The sequence below is a fragment of the Agelaius phoeniceus genome, chromosome 5, assembly GCF_051311805.1.
Source record: "Agelaius phoeniceus isolate bAgePho1 chromosome 5, bAgePho1.hap1, whole genome shotgun sequence".
Classification (NCBI taxonomy): Eukaryota; Metazoa; Chordata; class Aves; order Passeriformes; family Icteridae; genus Agelaius; species Agelaius phoeniceus.
Window position 1 is genome coordinate 9,692,672 of NC_135269.1, and position 17,163 is coordinate 9,709,834.

Consider the following 17,163-nt stretch of genomic DNA (forward strand, 5'->3'; position numbering starts at 1 on the left):
CAAATAAATCACATTTTAAACAGTACTCCTTAATGAGTGACTTCTTATTTCCATGCCTAAAGTTCCAGCTGTGTAGGAAATGCTTTTTGCATTATCGGACTGGGGTAAATCCTCCTTGTAAAGTAAGCATCCAAATCACCCAGAATTAAATACTCAGGTAGGAGGTAATGCCCATTTGAGGTGCTCCCCAGAACAGAAAAAGGCTCTCCTGGGCTGGCTGACTGTCACTCATCCAGCCAAGATTATGAGATTTCCTGATGTGTGCCATTACTTAGAAATGCACAACCAAGCCCAGCTTCCCCTACATCTGCATAGTCCAGAAGTCTTTGGGTGCTACTCTGACTAACCTACCCCAAGCTAATCTTTTAGGTAACCTTCCTCACTTCTATCCCCCTGTGATCACATTTCTTGGTGTCCTCATCCCCACCTCTTTTTCAGGTGATCAAAGAAGCTTTTTGTGAGGTCCTTTCCTTCACAGTGACCTTGGCCCAGGTCAATGACTGTGATGGAGGGACACCAGTCTGCACTGGTGGACTCCTCTGGGTGTCCTAAGATGCCTACATCTGACAGGAGCCTTGGGGAAGGGACATTTTAGGCCCCAAAGAATGCAGAATTTGTTGAAAAAGGGATTAAGCACAGGAGCAGTCCACAGGAACACATTCTTTTTAAACCTCCCTCTGCTGCTTCAGACCATGCTGGCAGCTCTCAGAGAAGACATTTTGATGTTCAGATGTAACCATCTAAATTAACCTAAATAAACTAAAAATATTAATGCTACATCCATCTCAAATGAGTGGCCCTCTGCTCATACAGGATAAAGATACCTGAAATGGTACCAGATTTAAAAAAAGGCAGGTTGTTTGTGGTGATCAGACGTGGCCTTCTCCTGTACCAAACCTTGCCACCACTGCTGCAAAGGGAGGCCAGAGGGGTGGTCTTATCTCTGGACCTGCAGGATGACCTTCACAGGGGCTCTGGCACACTGTACCTTGAGGTATGAAGATGTGGGTGCTCATATCCAGAAATAATTCTTTTCATGTCAAGTGTAAGGGAAGGGAAGATGTGCCTGCCCTGTCGGGAGCAGAGCTAAATCCCCCTGGAACTTATCCTGCCACCCACAAGAAGGATGTGACCCTGGTCTTTTTGAGAGCCTATTTCACTGGAGATAAAATGGTGACAGAAACAAGTTCCAAGGGAGGAATGTAGCCTGGGGGCAGCACTCCACTCTTGGAGGGGTAGGATAGAATAGGTTCAGATCCTGTGGGTAGGAAAAGCTCAGAAACAGGCAATGGATTCTGACTCTGGCTGAGGTATCACTGGCACTCCCAGAACCGTGTCTGTGCAGAGGAGAGAACACTCAGAATGGGCTATGATTTGGGAGAAGAGCCCATTGGTTCACTGGGGATGCAGGCAATACAGAGAGAGTCCCGGTGAGGTGAGACAGAGTGGGGATGAAGGGCAGTCTCAGACTCTGTGCAGGTCAGACCACACTGGGAGATGTAAATGGACCTCAGGCTAACTGATTGCCTCTCCACACAGAAACCCCTATCCAGGGCTGAACAGCTTGCAGACACCTTCAAACAGAGCAGGAGGACTGCACTTTGAAGTTCCCCAGGGAGGAGGGCCATCTTGGCTCTTGCGCACGTCCTATGCAGGCAGCTTCCCTTGATGTGTCTGGCACGGCCAACATAAATGTCCCTACACCCTACACACAGCAGCCAGCCTGTGTCCCTGCTCCTGGCAGCTCTGAGCTCACCACACACAGACACACTGCTTCTCCAGTCCCACCAATTCCCCTGGCCATTGCTCCCACACCCTCAGGCAGTTTCCACTCAATATCTGGCTGTTGCAATCCACTCCCCTATCTCCCGATGAAGACTGATTTGGTGGGGATGTCAGGCCCAAAAGAAGAGGCCAACAAGGAGAAGGAGATGTGTGGCATACAGTCACTGAACAGCCAAGGCAGCCTGGACTCCAACAGGGAGGATGACAGAGCATCTCTCATCCTGACCCTCACGCTCTACAATGTGAGGAAGACTGAGCTCTCTAAGGCAGCCAAAGTCTTTGAGGTACAGACCTCAATATCTCCTTCCTTTGCTGAGCCCTCTCTTCTGTCTCTCCTGCCTTCATGTCTCACATCTCTCCCCCTCTGACCCTTCTCCTGCTCCCTGCCTGCCTTACACCTCATGCTGCCTTCCCCCTTTCCCCTTTCCCCTGTCCTGGTTTTGCTCCAGCCGCTCAGAGAGGTGGGCTGGTCTCATGGTGAAGGGGGAGAGGGCTCTGGCATCTGGGCACAGTCTTTCAGAAGAATCACCATTTCATGCAAAGGCTGTTTAGAGCAGATACCAATCAGTTGTTTCTTTCTAGCAGTTGTGGTGGCCAGCATTTCAAGCACTCAGACTGTGGGGATGTTAGAAGCCAGTGAATTTTCTCTGCATATTTGGCAGGAGATACAAAGACTATAAGAGCTGTGAACCACACAGGCATTATGTAGTCTGGACACTTGAAGTACCCCTACCAGGTGCTCACTCTTATCTGGGAAAATGAATAACTCTAAAGAAAACGATTGTGCTTGTTACTTATTTCTCACCATTATTTAATGATTATGGTGCTATTATACATCAATAGTATCTGCTTTCATTCTGGCAGGGTTTTAAGTTACCCAGCCATTAATTTCCTATTTCTGCACAGATGAAATTCTACAGTCAACAGTATCTCATCTTTCATCTCCTTCTTTCTCTCTCTCCCCAATGCTATAGTGTTTAATCTTTAGCTCTGTCTGTATTTTAGCTCTTTGTAAACCAGATGTTATTGGACTTCATTGCTTAACATGTACTTCTAGTTAATACCTCTTTTAGTCACCTTTTAAAGACATTGTAGAAATGTATCTAGACTTACCTGGATTTTCAGTCTTTGGAGAAGCTTCATCATATGAACACTTGGCTCTTGCAGATGTTTGAAACTCAAATCTATCACTTGGAAACCCGTCGAGCCAAAAAGCCCAAGAACTCTGTGGATGATCTTGACATTTTTGTTGAGTGTGAAGTTCACAGTGCTGATGTTGGTATCCTTGTCACCTCCTTAAAGAGAGTAGCAAAGGATGTGAAAACCAGCAGAGAAGACAAAGGTAAGAAATGTATGCATCTCTTAGTGCAGTTCTTTTGGAGTAACTTTTTTAGTTTTAGCTTCAGCTTCATAATAGTAATTCAATTTGTCTGGAAAGCCAGTGAGTGTGCATTCATTATTTGTCTCTGCATGGCTGCTTTCCATTGCCATTGGTGCAGAAAGGGAGGCACTTCATCATAGCCAGTGGAACTGAGGTGAGAAATGTTCCAGCAAAGAGGGAGATGGGAAGGATAGAACAGCAGAACAAAAAGCTGAGGAGAAACTAGAAACTCCTCAATGACAGGAAGATTTTGTGCTGAAAGCTGTGCAGAGAACTGATTGCTTCAAGACAAACACAGAGGCAGAGGGGTATTTTTCCTGTTTGCAGGCAGGAGTGGGTGAATACAGCTCTTAGAGACCTTTGGTACAATCCTGAGGATGACAGATGAGAAGGCTGAGGGTCCAGCTCAAGACTGAGCTCTCTGAGTACAGAATTGCCAGAATGGGGTTCCCCTCTCTTGACAAGGCCAGACAGATATTACCAGAGCACTTTTAACTTCCACAGTCCTGTTTGGGCACTTTTGGCTGTTGTTTGAAATTTTCTTTCAGGCTAACATGAGAGGCAGCCCTCATCAAGCTGCTCTCAGAATCCGTGGGCGGATGGAAAGGGCATCACTGTTATCAGGGAAACTGCAAAGCCAAAGAGGGTTTTGGAGCTGGAGAAGAATTTCTTTAGGATTTCCTTGAGATTTGAGAGGTTTCAGATGTGCCAGGACTTAGAACTACAATAAAAACTGTTAAAAGAGGGTGTGTTTATGTTTTTTTCTGTAGGCAAGATGTGTATGGGGGCACACTGGGGCAGCTGTGGTCAGGTACAGGTTTGGAGGGGACATGGCAATAGATGGCAGGAAAGGTGCCTTGCTTGCAGAACCACTGGTACAGCCAGAGACAGAGGCTCAGAAAAAAGTTCTGAGGTGCACATAGGGCATCTGTCAGACTGGTATTTTTTCCTACTTATCACAGAATTCATCATAATGCATGAAAATGACATAATTTCCCCAACAGCCCTGGGTATTTTTAGATTTGTACTTCTCTAAACTGGATGTGATTGGATCTAAGATAATACAGCAAAAGTTAAATTTACCATTCAATAGAGAGATTTTGATGTCTTGTGCAGTATGAGATGAAGGTGACCCCAAATGGACCTTTCTGAATTGTAACACAGAAAGTCTGATTACAGCATCAGTCTGACCTCAGAAAGCAATATCAATTTTGTGGTTTTCCAGGAATTAATTTTTAATTAATTTCTCATAAATGCAGGCATTTAAAATAAAATTATCACATTTTATTTTCATTTTAGTCACTGGAAAACCTTCCCACTTCATGAGAAGGAAGCTGTTTGGAAATATAGCTAAAGATTAATGTTGCTGGAAAAAATAATGAGCCAGAAGGAAAAAAAACTTAAAAATTCTTCTTCACCTCTTTGGTTTCTAGAAATTTTATAAATATCATGTTTTCTTTCTAAAATATTGTCTAACTTTTAAAGGTATGAAAATGTAAGACTGCTTTTTAGACAAGATCAATATATATTCTTAAATCCAGAATTTAGAAATAAATCTGTTGTCCTACGTCAAACAAAAAACACATTTGATCTAAAAAATACTTTTGCCTTTAAAAAATTGTTTCTACTAATTAAAATTGAGAGATTATCACAGCAAGTTAATTTCAGATAATTTTTCATTCAATCTGCCAGTTTGGTCAGGAAGCAAGTCAACTACTAAATGTATGACAATTATGGTAACGTATAGATATGAAAATTCTTAGATATTGATGAAAAGAAAACTTGTAATCTTCAGCACAGTTCTTATTTTTCCTCTAAAATTTATTTGATTCTCTCTCACTTAACTCTTTCTGCTCTCTCTCCAGTGCCCTGGTTCCCCAGAAAAATCCAAGATCTGGACAGGTGTCACCATCTGATCACTAAATATGACCCCAGCTTGGATCATGGTCATCCTGTAAGTTTAATATTACTGTAATTTCATCTTTAAAAGAGAAAATCTCTGTAGGGAGATTGTTGTAAGGGAAACTTCAGGAGTAAAGAAATACTCATGAAAGACAAGAAAAAAAACCACAGGGGCAGATAAAAGCTCATCTTCAGTGGGATTAGGGGCTGCATGTGTCCCTGCAGGAATGGGCCACAAAAAGGGTTTTACTGTAGCATCTTTATGTGTGCCCTCTTAGCCACACCCTAAGCACAAACTCTAGGAGAGAGAAAGAAAAATGCACTGTAGAGTCCTGCTCTAGTGATGATAGTGAGGCAAAGTACTGGGAACAAACAAAACAAACAATCTAACACTTGCTTCTCATCAAAGTTTCCCAGCTTTAGTGCAGATGAGATGTGAGTTAGGTACAGACACAAAAGGGACCCCAAAAGGTCATTTGTCACTTGACAAGTCAGGTCACAGAAGCATTTTATTCTGTCAAGCATCACATGGAAGCAATCCATGGAAAGCACAAGAAGAAGAGATACTTTGCACTGAGAAATGTAGAGAAGATGTAGATGTGTGTCAACAGAATCTACAAGGAAGTTTTTGTCATTCCCTTCCCTACATGTGTGAATTCTATTTAGTCCCTTTCATTAACCTACACCAGGTTTTGTTGTGAGCTATGTACAGTCCTGTGTAATATGAAATGGACCTTTCCAAGTCTATAAGTCTACCTTCTATTTTTGAGAATCACTTATTCAACTACAATGCTCTAGGAGAGCTTCATGTCCTCCTTACCCAGGACATCTTTCATTTTTTTTTATGTCTTTCTGGTACAAACAGTCCAAGTGTAATTTTCCTGAGCTAACTCTTAGGCTGTTTCTCATTAGATAAATGAACACACATAGGGAATTCTTTGAAGTGGACTAGGCTCCCCTCATGCTTTGCCAAATAGAAGGTGTGAGCACTGAAGAGGTTGAGAGAAAGCAGCAGTGGTGCTGAGTTACTGAAGTATTGAGTGGGGATAAATCTAAATTGCAGAATGTAGTAGCAATTTAGAAATACCTAACAAGCTGAAAACAAGCACTGAACATCACTTGTCTGTGGCAGGAGAGAGCATAGTGTGGGCTGATTTACCAGGGCTCAGAAATGGAGAGGCTGGAGGAAAGCACAAAAGAAGCTGATGTACAGGGAGCTCAGCAAAGATTTTGCATATACATTTCCTACCAAATAGACAGTTTGGGTTGTTTCTCTCCACACCTTCAGTTTGCTCCTTATTGGCCAAAAAAATCAAACTGACATCCCTGTGACACCAATTTCTGGGCTACCCTGGCACTGGCTGCCCAGAGGGTGGGTACAGGGACAAAGCTGGGATGTCACAGCACCTGTGTGAGTCTGGCCCAACAGCTTCTCCTGTGTTTTGCATGGACTTGTTACAGCCACTGAGAAGCACCTGAATGAACATATTATCCACAACAAAATAAACATGCTCTCAGGATCCAGCCCTTTCCACAGATTCATGCATACAACACTCATTTACTGCAGGGTTGCTGGTATTATTGCTGCACTAAAAATTATGTGAATAAACCTAAGGGACAAATTTGGCTTGCAGTACACAAAGTGGTTCCAGTAAATGCTGAATATTTTAGAATAATAAATATTTGTACAGTGATGCTGATCAACGCTGTTTTATGAGTTTTATTAGCGCACAGTCACAGATGTAAGTTTTAATTCCTAGTATGAATGATGTAAAATTAAAAGGAATGTGATTCCATGTCTGCCTGCATATTCAATATCTGGCAAAGACTTCCATGTCTGCCTGCATATTCAATATCTGGCTTGAAGTTTTAATTCTAGTAAACACAGAAGGAGCAGAAAGAAAATGCTGGTATTCAGTAGGTAAACTTCCCCTTTAAACAGATACCCATGAGTCTGTCTTTATCACAACATAGTAATAAATGAGAATTTATTTAGTGAGAATTGGGTGGGGAGCCTGCACTTCCCACAGACCCAGTGGTGGTTCTGATGATTTCTACTTGTGCCCACAGATCTCTCACGATGTAAAACTTTTTTTTCTGATTATTTTCTATCCCAGGGATACTCAGACCTGGAGTATAACAAACGGAGGGCATTCTTTGCTGACCTGGCCTTTAATTACAGAGTGTAAGTACAAAGCTGCTGAGGGAAAGTGCAATGGCCCACACTGTCAGACTGCATGTCCAAAACATGTCAGAGATGTCATACTTTGTCCATGGATCAGTGGGGCCACTTTTGAGACAGCAAAATTCAGCCACAAAAGCTTTCACTGAAAGCTTTTCATATGAAATAGGCTTTTATTATATACTATTCATAGTTCATATGAAATAGTCTTTTGTGGTAACACAGCAAATACATTTTAAGACAAAAATCTTAAGATTGCATTCACCTATCCCAATCCAGTGCTGGATTTTGTTTTAGCAGAAATGATTGCAATATGACACTTTATTTCAATTTTCAAGTTCCTTTTAGGACTTGGTCCTGAGCTGAGGCTGATGCTTTTCAAAGAAGTTTGAGGAATGATATTTACAAACATATTTTTGATGGTGGAAAGTGATTTACTATTCTTGATATTTGCTTTTTTAAATGTCTCTGTCCATGCACACTAACTACCTAAAAACATGAAAAGCTCTCAGTTGTCATGTAAGTGATGGAAAATGTTTCTACCTTTATGTGTGGAGCTTCACCAGAGCTACACTGCTTTCTGATAGGGTTAATCAAAGGTATAGGTACAACCAGCTGTGGATTATCAGCCTCATGGTGTCCAAGAACTGGTGAAGTCTTCTGAGACTTCTGAATACAGTTTTCTCTCTTCCATCCAATATCAGAGCCAGCACAGCTCAGAGCAGCCCAAAAGCTGAACTGAGCTGACTCAGAGCTACAGAAGAAGCAGCAGTGAGGAAGAGGAGAAAAGACCACCCATCAGAGAACCAGTGCTAACCACACAGTGGGTTAGCTCTCTGCCCATGGGCTTCTGAAAGCTCCTCTGTGATGGTGCTGAGCTGATCACATCCTCCAGGGAGGGCCCTTCCAGGCACAAAGTGTGTTTTCCTTGCTAGACTGCCTTCAGCAGTAGTGATGGCAAGCCTGGAGGTCTCTAATTCTGTCTGTGAACAAGAACACAGCTCCCTTTCTCACACATCCCTCTGTTTCCTCCCCACATTGCAACAGAAGAGAGAACACCCACATTAGAGCTGACCAAGACAAATAGATGGTTCATTATTTACTATTTTTCTATTTCCATTATGGCAAAAATTCATGGTGCAGGCAAAAAAAAAAAAAGCTTGGGGACTGAATTTAAAATCTTAAGACATGTGTCATATTTCTTCTTTTCCTTACAGAGGAGACCCTTTACCTCACATTGAGTACACAGCACAGGAAACAGAAACTTGGTGAGTTTGGTGCTTGTGCTCCAACTGCTGGGCCATTCCACAGCAGCCCCAGGAAAGACTGGCAATGTGACACAGATAAAACCTTCTTAAAATGTTGTTCATCCACCCCACATTTTACTCTTTGGTTAAATGTCATCTTTTGGTCATTTGTTTTGCAGAAAGCCATTCTCAGGGCTGGTCTTAACTATTCACTTTCTAGAGCAAAAGGCATTTTCCTGACTGTCTCCCTGCCTGCAGATCCCAGCAGGATTTCAGAAGCCAGAAAACATCTGGACCCTATAAAATAACTTCTTCTGACAGAGCTCTACTTCACTATAGCTATGGTGCTGGCAGAAATATCACATTTTCAAACTTTTTATCAGGAGAAAATGCCCACTCACAGGACAGAGATTCACTCAGAGGACATGGCTAATTCATTATTCACAGGACAGAGGAGCCTTGCTTGCTCTCCTTCAAGTATTCCTCGCTTTTAACATGAATATGTATCATTATCCAAACTGAAGGGAGAGGAAATTTTGAAATACCTTCCTAATACACATTATTTACACTGTAAAAGGGCCTTCGCTAACATATAAATATCATATGAAATTATAGAAAGTTACTATTACAAGGGTGCAGTACTTCTTCACTGGGATTTTATTGCTCCTGAAGGTGTGCCACTCCAAAAAAAAAAAAACAAACCAAACCAACAACAATAACAAACCCCACAACCAATGAATTAAACAAAATTAATTCAATTCAAAGCTTTTTTTTTAAACATTATGTGAAATACGTGGCAAATTTGAAAGGGAAGAGAGCTCTTATTTCAAATCCCCTTGTTTCCACTTTTTTGCCACTAACTTTAAGATTTATCAGTAAGCAGCAGTAATTCCACATTTGTGTGATACTACAAAGCATTAATTGTCCAAAAGTCTCAAGTAAGAGCTGAGTCCTGGGACTGTGCAAGGTGCCACATGTGCACATAAGAGAGAGTCTTTGTTCAGAAATTTAAATGGAAAGAAGGCCTAAAAAGGTGGGGGAAAGGAGGAATGAGGACCACATTTTCTAAGCGTGCAACTGAAAACCCTAGAACCTGCGTAATTTGCCCTAAATCACATGCAAAGTTTATTCCAATGCCAGGACTTAAATCCATAGAACTAGATGTCTCATGCCAGAACCTCTCTGGCATCCCACCTCTTCCAATACTTTATTTTGAGTAAAATCTACTTTGCCACAGAAAGCCACAACCACATAAAAACCTTACATCCAGCTCATCCAGGAGGACCTGCTTTTATTCAGCTCAAGTAGGTTTTTATAGCATCTTTCAATAGTCAAAGATTGATGGTCAGTGTCATGCTCATGATTACTACCACCAGCCAACAATCTTGGCATGGGATGGCGTGTGGGAATGTCGTATTTAAGAAAATTTAATTTTGTGTTCTTTCCTGTTTTTCTCATTTATTGCCAACCTTCGTCAGTCATTCCAGCTCTTCTCCACCTCGAATTAGACCCATTGTGGCAACAGAATAGACTTTTAAAGGAGTATCTGCCCATTTCCTTCAACAGCAACCCAGGTTGTCTTGTTACGTAAAGCTGTTTCCAAAATTAGCCTTCCCAACTGTTATCACAGCCCCCCGAGGCTGTGCCCTGAGGTCAGCTGCATCACAGCACAGCTTAACTGAGCTGTGCAATTGCAGGGGAAATTCTTAGTGCAAACTAAATTCCCTTGGTGTCACTCTGAGGAGTTGCTGGATGCCTTCAGTTTGTAGCAACGGGGTTATAAAAATGAAAACCAAGGCGGCGAAGAAATACAACTGTCAGAAAACAGAGGGTACAGATGATCTGGGCTTTTGTTTTCAAAGCAACTTCTTGGAAGGCCCTGGAACTAAGCAGTCACAGATGCCATATGGGTAAAAGCTGTGTAAGAAAAATGGAGAATTCAGGAGGAAATGATGGGGATGCACCTGTCACATGTTCATAATGAAGCTGAATAGTGCCACTTTTTATTTTTTTTTTCCCTGAAAAATAAGGAAATTTATGCAAAATTAGGCTATTATCTTTAAAGTCTTTCAAGCATCTGGTTCCATCTTTTGTTAGGATGCTCCCTTCTAGAGCGTTTCATAAAGTTTGCTTCCAGCAGATCTTTCATACCTGCTCCTCTCTTGACTTTGGAGAGTTTACTTGGATTATTGTCTTGGAGGAGCACTGAGCTTTGGGTAATTCATCACTGGTCCCTGGGACTGCCTGCATTTCTGTGGTAGCCAATGTTTGGACGCAGAGCAGAATGACACTTTGATAAAAGAGACCATATGTGCACAAGTGTAAACAAGGCTGCTCTCTCTAGACTGCAGTCTGGGCATGAACCCTGCGCTCGCTCAAATCCCACACAACCCCACTGAAGTCAGGAGTATTCCATGAGGAAATAAGCCAGGGCAACACTTGAACTCCAGTCCTCCTCATTTTTTCCTAATTCCTCCATGGAAATGGCCCAGTCTCCTGTGGCTTTTGCAATAGTGACAGCAGCCACTGTTTCCCTCTGTTCTTTTAACTTTTTTTCCTCCTAAGGTTTTCCTCCCCCACTTCATTCTGGTTCATTATTACTCCCACACTGTGTAAGACGTTTGTACAAATAAAGAGCCATTACTAGGGACTGGCTATCACCTCCATAGCAACAACAGCATCACAAAAAGGAGAATAATCATAATAATAATAATAATGGTTTAAAAAAAATTACAAAACCAATGAAAGGTCATTTCCTGTACCCAGCATTTCCAAGAATGATCTCAATTTTCATAAAACAATGTTTATAAAGTTGTTGACACCCTAGGGCCATGTCTGAACAAAAATAACCATTTCTATAAGGTTCTTTGCCATCCTATTACTACTTGCTTATTTTGCAACAGTTAAATATATTCCAAACCACAACTCTAAATCCAAGTACCATCAAGTTGGTGAGAAGCTTAAAGCCTGTGCCTAAATCAGGTTACATATATTATTTTCAGCTGGTCTCTTTTTATATAGTGGGATAAATGCTTCAAGAAGCTGGCATATCTTTCAAATACATAGCCCATGCCAGGCATTTGGAACTGCAAAAATATAAACCTCTTCACCTGTGCAGATATTACCCTTCAGTATCAGAAAAGGTGCTTTTCCTAGAGGCTTTTAAGAGGCAAATCTAGGCTAGGCTTCAGGGTGGAAGAGGGACCAGCATGTCAAGTTGTACCCAGACACAGAAAGGAGGGGAATACCTGATTCATTCCTTTCCTAAACTGAGCAACAGGGTATCCCAGATTCAGCTCTCTTCCTGGGATTTCCCTGGTGCCTCCAACACCCTCAGCAAGAAGGTGCCCAATCAAGAAACACCTCTGTATCTGAATTAGAATTCTGTAATATTAAAGGACACCTTCTGAAGGAAAAGTGAAACAAAAAGCTCTTATGGTTTGCTACATCCAGCCAGGACCAGCTTCCAAGCACCACGTATCCCAAGCTCAGATTTTTAGACCAGGACCTCCCTGCTGGGGCTTTACATCTCTCAGTGGGCCTGTGGATGTAAAGCACAGGTAAGTACTGCTCTATTGAGGTGCCTCACTCTGTCCAGTTTTGATTTTCAGGAGAGAAGTCTACAGGAACCTGAGGAGCCTTTACCCTACTCATGCCTGTACCCAGTACCTGGATGCCTTCCAGCAGCTGGAGAAGCACTGTGGCTACAGAGAGGATAACATCCCTCAGCTTCAGGATGTCTCTAGGTTTTTAAAAGGTCAGTCATTATAAACCATGGTTTATTCTAGGGTTCCCTGCATGTATTTGTGCAGCACAAACCATTTCCTAGGAGACAAGCTGGTGAGCAGAGCTGATGAGCTCTAGCACAGGGCACTCATTCCAGGCACACGGAATGAAACCCAGCTGGAAGTTTGTGTGTGTTCTGTGAGTGGCAGCAGCTGGGGTGGCACTACCCAGCTAATCCCTGTACTAGCAGCACTGCAGTCACAGCAGACACTGCTCAGTACTGTGGGAATCCACAAAGTCAGAGGGTTTGGGGAAAGCTGCAAAAGGCAGGCCTCAGAGACAGCAGAGCTGTGATTAGAGCTAAGCAGCAGCCATGAGATAGGTCAGCAGATAAATTATTTAAAAAGTAAAAAAACAATGACAAATAGAACAATGGTCTGTGTATTAATGCTTGTCTAGAATAATTCCCTAAGCTACAGAAAAGTTTATCTAGCAAGATATTAGGAAGTTTGAAGCTTAATAATGGAGCTCTGTGCATTGTGTTTTAAGGCTTACAAGCAGGTATTTTATCCAAAATAAGCAAGCATTGTTTTAACCAAAGGTACATGTACTTATGGTAGGTGGATAGAACTACTGTCAATGTGCTTTTGCTTTGTGAGATTGGTCAAAAAACTTATAAAGCGAGTTGTAACATTAAGTTCTTGATCTGCTGCCTGGGATGTGAGCTGCTGGCATCTTCCCATTGTCATAACCATGTAATGAGACTGATGCTGGAATATAAAACAGCTCAAGGCACGTTCCTCAGCAGTCCCATCCCGTTTGTGATTTGTACATAGACTCCTGTCTGGTGATAAGTATGACTTCCACACTGCCTTTTTGTGGGTTTGGCTCTGTTTTATGCTCCTACAGCCATGCTGATAGTAAGACCCAAACACAAGCACAGGTACCTACCTCTCAAGTACGCTTTTTTCCTGATCCAGCAGGCAGGATGGGGATGTGTGCTAGAGAAGATGATTTCCAGGAGATCCTGCTGGTCCATCAGCAGCTGCCTTGGAACAACTCTGCTTCCTTCTGTCTCTGTAGCACCACTTGTCACACCAAACTTTTTGGTGGCTGACAGGAGAGCACAAAGGCTGTGGTGCTGGCCCTCAAAGGCATGAAGAGGTCACCTTAGAAAAAGGATACTCAAGTTTGCCAGGCTGACCTGTTAGCTAGGGGCTGCCTAGCAAGGAGCAGGAGAGCAAGGGGGCCTGCATTGTGAGGCCACAGGCTGCATGGATTACCAAGGCCAGGTGCTTTGTGTGAACCACCTGATTATCAAGAATTACTAAAGGTCTTAAAAGCCTCCTCCTCAGTGAAAAGATGTGACAGAGAGAGGACAGTTTATCATCATGATGAAATACACAATAAAAATATGTCTTAACTTTAAATAAATTGCACTTAAGTACAATACTCAGGAAATCAAGTGACCTTCCATATAAGAGTAGGGGATATCAGTTAGCTTGAATAAGCTTTCTGTGTCTGAAGAGTTTTCTAAGACTTTGGCATTTCTCATGAAGATTAAGCTGTTTGATGACAAGTTTTTAACTGCACATTTAGTGTGAGGGAAGAGGGGGTTGCCATGTGGAAAGCATCTTCCATAAACAGATTGCACTCAGCTGTAGGAATTTTTCTGTGTAGGCATTATGTATTTTCTCGTGTATTCTCACTCCTATTCAAGTACCCATCTTACTTCACTCTTATAATAACTGGGCTGATAAATATTTTTTCTCTTGAAGTTGTTGATCTCATTTAACTTACACAATAGCTGACAGCAGGGAGCTCCAGGAATTGTGATTCTGACTTGATTATCACAGATATTCATATCCTTCAAGTGTATCAGGTGATTTCAAAGTGGGAGAATTTAGGATAGTGTGAGACTATACTGCAATAACCCTATTTGCATTGCTCATGTTGACAGGATTTGATTGCCTGGAGTCTGCTCACTTCCTTTACAGGCTCTGGTTCTAAATATTCTCTGTGTCATGAACAAAACAAAACAAACTAAACAGCAGCTCTGAAAAACCTGCCAGTAACGTTTGGAAATATGTTCTCAGTGAGTTTCAACTCATTTACTATAAACATAAGGTGTCTACTATAAGCTAATTCTATGAACTACTTGGGAATGAGTATCAAGCATTCCAGAGGCATTTTATTCCATTCTGAAATGGACAGCTAAGGAAAATGTAGAACTGTTCATAGTTATTGAGACCACTGGTCCTACCCTCATTAAACTGTAGATTAAAATTGGATTACTTTAGCCTACAGGTTATGCATGAATGAAACAATTCTTTTTCAGAAGAGCTGTCTTAACAGCTAGACACAATTAAGAGGGAGGAAATTATTTTAGTCCCGTTATGTGAGGCTTTGAATGGACACCTTGGCTGTCTTTCCTCTGACAAGGTCATTTCACTATGCAGAATACTTTCTGAAATAGCATGAAGATTGACATTATTGCAAGTCCCAAACTCAGTCTGAGTCAGAAGCATCTGCAAGGTCTAAAATCTGACCAAAAGTTAAAGCATGTTGTTAAGGGCATTGACCAAACTCCTCTTAAATGCTGTCAGGCTTGGGGCATTGACCAGTTCTCTAGGGAGCCTATTCCAGTGTTTGACCATCCTCTCAGAAAAGAAATGCTTCTGAATGCCCATTCTGAACCTCCCCTTGTACAGCTTTAAAAATAATAAACCATAGGAGGCAGAGAGAGAGAGAGAGAGGGGGGGATAACCCAGAAAGAAAGTGGTAATGTTAAAACCAGCCCACACAGCCAGATAAACTTCCATCTTCTCTTTAACTTAGCAGCATCTGTGAACATAGGAAACCAATTCCTTTTGATTTGGCATGAGATCTGTCTGTTATTACCTATTAGTGAGGCTGGCAACTGTACTTCATAAATATTTCACAGTTACTGAGAGGGAATTAAGTAGTTAACAGTGTGATCACTTACACAGGGCGAGTGTTTTTCTAAAGGGTTAACTGGATGAACCTAGGCACATCTTTCTTTCTAGGAAAGATGTTTGGATTTAGGCAGTCATTGTGCTCCACAGCTGGAAGAAATTACAGCCAGTGAACTCAAGCAAGCTCACACTACAATGCACAGGCTGCCTGTATACACCAGTTTTTGGGCCAAGAATTAAGCCTTGCAGATCACTTTAGGTCAACTGCTCGAGACCTTCTCTGCAATGCACTTTGATTTCCCAGATCTTTGGGCAGCAGGTCCAACCAGCCACAGCCCCAGTTCTCTACTGATTGCTGGTTTTATTGTGCAGTCATGAACCAGGAGTTCAGGTTTTGCAGATATTACCTTCAGCAGATAACTTTTTCCTAGGGCTTTTCAAGGCAACTGGCCAAGTCTGTTCCATCAGCAGACTGTCTGATTCACTGGCCTCTGTTTAAAAGGACATCTCAGGGAACACAAGCTGTAATTTTCATTTTCCCTCCTTGTCCTCCAACATGGATGCTAAAGCTATATAAATTTCCCTAGACTCTTTCATAGTCTTTCCAAAATTGAGTTACTAAGGTATTGGTTTTCATAGAATATATTTTTCAGCTAATGTAATTTTCACTCAGAATTCAGCCCAAAGATTACCAGATTCTGAAATTTTCACATTTCTCTGGATTGGACCAGCAAATAGACAAAGGTACATACATAATCTCCACAGGTTTGCAGTTGTTTAAATTGTTCATTTTTGAGGCAGTTCTGTACTAATTACCTTTGAATTGAGTGGAGCAATAGAAGATATCTGTGGCAAATGCCCACCACCTAGTCTATCACAGTGTCAGGAAAAAGCACTTCTTGCTGTCCTCTCATTCCTCTATTTCTTCATATATTTTGTCACTTCTTTGAATTTTTTTTCCTTTTTTTCTTTCTCTGGGTGTTTTGCTTTGTTTTGTTTTGTAATGGGAGAAGTACTAATAGCCTGACAGAGTAAGACAAGAAATTCTGGAAGGAACATGAAAAAACAAACCAAAACAAATCTCATAAATGGCTTGGTTTCTGGGTGGGATTTTTTTGTTTGTTTTAAAAAGGAAAAAAAAAAAGGTTATAGGCTTCATGACACAATAGAATATGGAAGAAGAATTGAGAATAAAGTCATTTCTGATTTTTTTTAAAATACAGTTTTATGCTTTAAAGAAGACGAGATGTCATTTACAGGAGCTGAGAATGAAACACAGATTTTGAATATAGGACTTCAAAAAGATTATCATTGGCTCACTTTGAAAGCGGTGATTTTCAATTTTCTTAGCTTTGCAGACCACCAGCATGTTTCCCATGGACATGCAGAGTGTGTGTTCTATTGGCCACCAGACTGGTTATTTTTTTGGTTATCTCTCACAGTCCTTTCACAGTGATGCAGGGTGCTCTGGGGTAACACTGGATGTACAAGCTGAAGTCACAGTGCAAAAGTGTTGCATCCTCCTGTGTCCTGGTCTGTGGACACGTGCAAAGCAAAATACCTATGATCACATCACTGGGAGGCTGTGCAGTGGTTTCTGGACAAACATAATGGTAAAAAAAAAAAACAAGGAAAAAAAAAAGGAAGAATACTAGTGTTGGAATTTCAGGCTGTTTCTTGTTCCAAGGTCAGGGCAAATGATACTCAGGAAATGTTGTTTTTGAAGTCTCAATCCGAAGTTTATTATCCTTATCTGTTACAAACTCATGAGGTGTGAGTTCTCCCTAACAAGTTAAGAAAGTGCCCTAAAATGGTGTCTGTTAAAGGCTATTTATGTCCTAATTATCCAATAAACAGTTGACATCTATATTATTTATGCTTCTAACCTGATTATGATCACACAAAACTCTCAATGCGGACATCTTACATCTAATTAGAGAAAATCACCTGGATCTGTGAAAAAGAAGGAAGAAGAAGGTGAAGAAGAACAACTTGCCTCCATCC

General features: G+C 41.5%; 1 protein-coding gene across 1 annotated transcript in view; it reads left to right on the top strand.

The window, feature by feature from the left end:
- The first annotated feature begins 1,871 nt into the window (after nucleotides 1-1,871).
- The window catches only part of LOC129119946 (tyrosine 3-monooxygenase-like), a 28,637-nt gene continuing 13,345 nt past the window's right edge, over nucleotides 1,872-17,163 (top strand). The window contains exons 1-6 of the mRNA XM_054632191.2: nucleotides 1,872-2,069; nucleotides 2,953-3,127; nucleotides 5,032-5,120; nucleotides 7,186-7,253; nucleotides 8,468-8,518; nucleotides 12,109-12,254. Coding sequence (XP_054488166.2) covers nucleotides 1,872-2,069; nucleotides 2,953-3,127; nucleotides 5,032-5,120; nucleotides 7,186-7,253; nucleotides 8,468-8,518; nucleotides 12,109-12,254 — 727 coding nt within the window. The remainder of the gene's footprint in view (nucleotides 2,070-2,952; nucleotides 3,128-5,031; nucleotides 5,121-7,185; nucleotides 7,254-8,467; nucleotides 8,519-12,108; nucleotides 12,255-17,163) is intronic.